This window comes from Apaloderma vittatum, unplaced genomic scaffold (assembly GCF_000703405.1).
Source record: "Apaloderma vittatum isolate BGI_N311 unplaced genomic scaffold, ASM70340v1 scaffold9896, whole genome shotgun sequence".
In the NCBI taxonomy this organism is placed as follows: domain Eukaryota; kingdom Metazoa; phylum Chordata; class Aves; order Trogoniformes; family Trogonidae; genus Apaloderma; species Apaloderma vittatum.
Genome location: NW_009721243.1, coordinates 105,910 through 111,909, shown reverse-complemented (window position 1 = coordinate 111,909; position 6,000 = coordinate 105,910). Strand labels below are relative to the sequence as shown.

The following is a 6,000-nucleotide window of genomic DNA, read 5'->3' as shown; positions in this document are numbered from 1 at the left end:
CCTCTCCCTGGCGAGCAGCAAACGCACCCGAGCTCCACGACCGGGCACAGAGCCCCAAACCGAGTGGCAGAGCAGGATGGATGCGGGGCAGCGCGAGATTCTCAAGCCAAGCTCTGCTTTATGTCATTATTATCGGTATGAATTCCTAGATCACAGATCTAGAGGCCCCAAACGGATCCTCTCTGCCACATCCCTGAGCAAAGACCTTGGGATCAAGCACTTCCACACGTCAGCAGAAGACCCTACGTGCTGGTACCCCCCACTCCTTGAGCCCCTCGGCAGGGACCACCGCAGGCACCACGACGCAAGGAGATCCGTGTCTCCCCACACCTGGGCTGGCAGTGGGGCTCAGTGCCGTCACGATCCTGAACAGGATGACAGAACCCGGAGTCGTGGCCGTAAACCCACGCCTCTCCCTTCTCACCAAACCGACGCTGAAAAAAGCGGCTTCATTGAAAAAGTTTGCGCCATCACCAGACAGCTTTGCCACACGCTGAGGAGCTCCCCATTTCTTGCTCCTCTAGGCCCTGCTCAAACCATGGAGATGGCAAGCAAAACACCGAAGAGGCTGTGTGTCACGGTGGCCCTGGATGTGGTGGCCTTTGAAGCTGCAATTTCATCAGCTCCGGGACGGCTGGATCCATCCGAGGGGCAGGCACGGCGGCGAGGAGCTCCCCGTGCACATTGCCAGGTGCCTGCACTGGACGACCTGGGCTAATAATACAAAATAACATGTGGGTGAATTTGTTTTTGCTGCCCAATTATCCATTTTTTCGGGCCTGGGAATGGCTACCATTGGGCACAGAAAGCAAACTTTCTGCCAAACGCACGATCTGAGCAGTAAAAGCCGTTTCTAAGCACAACGAGCAGTTATGAATTATTAGAGTCACTAATATTTTTGCTGCCAATGATGCCAAGTGTGGACATTCCACTAAGCCAGATGCGACTGGGCCATACAACGTGATCCTCTCCTGGGAGAGCGAACCCCCTGTGCCCACTGGGCCCCTTGCAATGGTGACAGAGGGAGCACCTCCAGCCCAGGACCTCCGACCACCAGCGGCTGATCGATCACCTCCTGCTACTCACACCTTGAACTCGCTTTGAAACGACGTTGGCATGAAGAGATCTCCCAGTCCTGTTGACTGCTATAGCACAGGAAATGGTAATGCAGTCTGAAGGAGTTTCCCACTTTGGAAGAAAATCTCATTAAGTATCATTCATTATGTTTCATAAAAACGTCATTTAGCCAACTGCTCTACTCCAAGTGCCATTGTGCAATAATTGTGCCCTGCACCGATGCCCTGGGAGGGCACCAAGCAAGCGAGTCACCCAGCCAGGTACTTAATTTACGGCATTATTCGGCATTGCACGTGCGTAAGAGCAGCTCACCCGAAGACCTGCCTCGCCCGCCATCCTCGTTATGACAGTCACCAAAAAAGGGATGCTTTGGGAACGAAATTAGAGGAGGGCAAGCGCCTGGGGACGTGGCTTTGTGTGGAAGTGCCCGCGGAGCAGCTTGTCCTCCCCAAAGCCGCGGTGGCCCCGTTCATTTTCCGTGTGTCCAGTCGGGGAGTCTATTTTCTCCTCCTGCCAACGGGGAAGAGTCACGTAGTGCCTGAGATTTGAAAGCAATCTGATGAACTAGGCAGGCGGTGGCAGGTACAAGAAGGTCTTCCAGAGTTTTCTTCATCTTTATCAGTTTCTGGAAGTCCTTGTTCGTAGATCTACAGGGAATCTCTGTGTTCAGGTAGCAGCTGCAGTCATCAAGAAAGCAGAATATCTTTGAATTTCCTTCTGATTTTCCAGTCTAAACTTGAACCTGAATTCCCAGGCTGAACAGAAGGAAAATTAACTGTTTATATTTTATTTGTTAGCCCTTCTGCGTTCTGGATAAAAATTCAGTAGATGCTTGAGAAAATGACCGCAAAAAGCCGAACGGGGCCACGTCACCCAGCCGTGCTCATGCCCTCGCGGTGCCGCTGCAAAGGCCAGACACATCCTCTCCTTGCTGGCTGCTGCTATAGATCATGTTCACAGGCAGTGCAAAGAAGCTTGAAGTCAGATTGTGGCACCAAAAAGGAATAATTTTAGATGAAAAGAGTCAGTTCACAGTGAAGCTACATAATAAAGAGGGGGTTTTTTTTCTTTTTCTTTTTTGTTTGAGAGCTTTTTTAGAGCAGGTAGTTTAAAAAAAAAAAAAAGAAAAGTAGGAAAGAAAAAACGCAGTGGGAGCCATTAAGGACTGAAGTGCTGGGGTGAGAGCGTCGCTCTCAGTGCTGACAGATGTCCCAGGCACACTCCCTGGGCTTCCAACGCAACAGCCCAACAGCCTGACCAGCAAACCCAGCTCCATTGCTGCCTTCTCTGCCCACGGGGCAGGTGTCTTGCTGGTGTCTTGCTCCGGAAGAGATGCCTCCAGGTCATTGTCTCCCTGCAGAAAATGAGGTCAGACGCCAGGAGTGTTAAGGCTCTGGGGATGTCCCCGTATGTGGCCTTATGGAGAAGACAGAGGAGCACAATCGGACCTAACAGCCTCAGCAAATTATAGTGACACCTAAATTTTAGGCTGTGCTGTTGGTGACCTACAAGTCCTATACCACAGCTCAACGGTGTGCCCACCACTGTGTGCAGGGACACACCCAGGGCCAGGGAAGCGCCTTCCCTATGGACAACACCGAAGCAGAAACCAAGAGGTGCCACCCAGACCCCGGGCAGCCCCCGCCGCCCCGAGCATGCTGCTGCCACCCGACGCTGCTTCGACTAATGCACCTCAAAGGCGCTTCCTCTGCTAAAACCGCGGTGAGATCACACGGACACTGATGGAAAACACGGAGGAAAGACAAAGTGAGCGAGCTGAGCTCTCTCCTCTCCATGCCCACCTCTCGCCAGCCCCCACATGGGGCCAAATCTAACCCCCTCAGTAAGACCCCTCCAACCTCTTCCCTCCCGCTCCATCCCTTTGCGTCCCCTTCCCTGGCCAAGCAAGAGGAGGGCGAGCAGCTCTGTTTACTCCCCCCGCCTCGGCGGAAGGCATGGCCGTGGCGGGCTGAGGTCTCGGGCTATCAGTCATTTTCCCGGCGGGAAGGCTCCTCTGCGATAAGCGCAGCCCAAGGAGGACCCGTGCAGCAGCACAAGCCGAACCCCAAAGCGGCGTTAGTCAGCGACGGCGACTGACGTCACCCGCTCTGTCACACGCGCAGCGAGCGGCGGTGCTCTCGCTGGTGGTCATGTTGATAACGAGATCAAAGGCTCGCAAGTATTTCAGCAGAAGTGCTGGGAACAGTCTTGATCAAACTAAGAGGAAGGCCCTGTATATAGCAGACATGAGAGGTTTGCAACCCACATGTGAACCTTTGAAGTTATTCTTCCTTTTTTTTTCTTTTTTTCTTTTTTTTTTTTTAATAAACTAGTTTAACATCATTAGCGTAAGAGGTATAAAACCAATCGGCTGTGTAATCTCTCTGTATACTGCAAGCACCGAGTATTATCCCCATGCAGACACGCTTTTGCAGTGGGGGAAAAAGGCGCTGCCAGAAATACTTAAAAATAAGACAAGAAAACACACAATTAGTTTTATGGGATTTGAAGTTCATTTCATAAACCGGCATACTTTTGTTACCGAGTATTGCCAGATAAGTCCAATACATTTTCTCTTCCTATAATCCTTTTAACATTTCCATTCCCCCCTACAGACTTTTTTCCTTGATGTTTTGTTCAGCGCACTCCCTGCTATCTGCACACGCTTGGCCAGATTTTTTAAGACTTAAAAGGCGCGCCGTATCAGCATTAACCGTTCTATGCGAGCTGATAAAACACACATAAGCACTTTGCTATCTATTAACATTTCTGAACTGCTTCCTTCACCTGCACGGAACAGGGATTGAAAAGAGGGTGGGGGCAAAAGAGGCAAATGACGATATTTACGACCAACTTCCCACGACTTATTTTTTCCACAACTCTATCCTCACAGCTCGAGAACAAGACATCGCTTTCTCTGCTGGCTTCTCGTTTAAGTAACTGGTAGGAGATGGGGTCTACAAGACCTCTGGTGGGCAACTGCATGGCTGGGTGTAAGGGGTGCAAACACCACGGCGAGGGTATCCAGCCCTGCTATGTATTCTCCTAGCAGCTGAGCTCTTCAAAGACAACACCCCTGAAGGCAACAGCCAGGTCCTACTGAATTTTTTTAGTCAAATAGGGATTTTTGTCATGGAAAATTGAGCACTAGGAACATGTCTGTGATGCCATGGCAGAGGCACTGAGTGTGGTCCTCTTGTCAGGACTGGGCGATAACTCCTTGGAGCGTCTCATTCAGGGCCACGTTCCTTCTTGCTCCATCTCTGCTCTCTCTTCTGCTAGACGTAATATTAATTCTGGGCTTGCTTCATACACAGTATACATGTGCCAAGGAGAATCTGAATCTAAAGTGATTTAAAACCCATTTTCCATTGGAGTTCTCCATGCACTAATCCCCTGAGTGCTGATGAAGTGACTTTTAGAGACTCCATCACGCAAGCAGTCAAGCTTTACACAACTGCTGTAGGTGTCCATCACCCTGAGGGGGCTAAATCCCAGAGTTTGTAGCAGTTTGATAAATCATCAACAGGCAACATGTCTCTGGCAGCTTGGATCTTTACCTGCCCAATAGGTTCAGGTTTAAGGATTCCCCTTCAAATGAGATGGTTTGGATCCACGTACGTTCCCACTTTGCCTTTGCCCAGAGAGCACTTGGCAGCAAGAACCTGGCACGTGAGCTTCTGCAGGAGAATCACAGGCAGGTGATGGGAACGTCAGTGCTAGCAAGGCCTGAAGTAGATTCCAGCCTTTTTTTTCATGGAAACGGGAACGTTTTTTCCACGCATGCCCAGGGAAGTCCTTCAGCATGCGCAGAGCACGCGGGGTGTGCTGGCTCCTGTTCTGCAAAGGCTGGACGCTCCTAGAAGAGAGCATGGCCAGCTTGGTAACAAGTTGGGTCTGATGGCATCTTGGCACGACTGCGGAGGAAGTGAAATGTACGATGTGCTACTAGCCTGAACTGATGTGATTTGATTCCGCAATATAATCCTTTTTGTTTTCTGGCTGGCTTCTATAGCTGTGTAAAAATGGTTACTTAACAAGTCAACTAAGTATGAAGTGTACTCGCTGCAAATCTCAGCGAGGAGAGGAAATCCAAATGTTTTGAGTTTAACTATTAAACATAGTTTCCAGCTAGTGTGCTCAGAATTTGAAATTAAACAAATGAAAGAAACATGTTCCGATGGTTTTATGTAGGCAATAATGTCATTAACAGGAAATAAAGAAATTGGGGTTTGCAGCTGCAGCATGAAATTTAACCCTTGCCATGCCGCTGGGTGCCTGCTCGGCTGGCAGAGCGTGCTTCGAGCCCTGCCTGCTGCTGGGCATCCCCCACCTAGCAGGACCCGGCATATCCCGATTCACACAGCTCTTAAAGGATGACAATAACGGAAAAAGCAGGAGGAGAGACAACAGTTACGAGTGAATAGGCTTTCCTGACCAGTGGAAAACTTTTAGATCACAAAGTCAAATCAAACTCTTCACTTCCAGGGGGAAAAAAAAAAAACCCAAACCAAACCCTTTACACTATTTTTGGCAGGGCACTGTCAAAGTTGAGTACCATAAAATTATGCCAGTTTTGGTTTGTTTCTGCCTATACATTGAATTCTTAGTATCAAGGAGGATATTGAGGGGTATGAGGCTCCAGCCCTCACGGTGCTGTCAGGAGCTGGATGATGCCTCCACCCTGCCTCTCATGAGCTGGACCAGTACTGAGTCTGAAAAAAAACCCATTTAGTTGGGTTTTTTTCAAGAATGCCTGTATTTCCAGATATGAAACACAGACTGGAGAGAGGAGACTTTGCGTGGTGAAAGCCTCCCCATGTTGTGCACTGGGTCCTCAGGTGCAGACCTGGCCCCCAAAGTCACTGGAGTACTCTGGACACAAAGAGCTGCACAACCAGGTCCTGTATCTGAGCCCCTTCG

At 49.8% G+C, this 6,000-nt stretch overlaps 1 protein-coding gene across 1 annotated transcript in view; it reads right to left on the bottom strand.

Annotated features, from left to right (window-relative positions):
- Positions 1-1,546: 1,546 nt before the first annotated feature.
- Positions 1,547-6,000, bottom strand: part of LOC104275370 (centrosomal protein of 112 kDa-like) — a gene marked incomplete at its 5' end in the record, with an annotated part of 109,898 nt that continues 105,444 nt past the window's right edge. The window contains one exon of the mRNA XM_009871301.1: positions 1,547-1,754. Coding sequence (XP_009869603.1) covers positions 1,547-1,754 — 208 coding nt within the window. The remainder of the gene's footprint in view (positions 1,755-6,000) is intronic.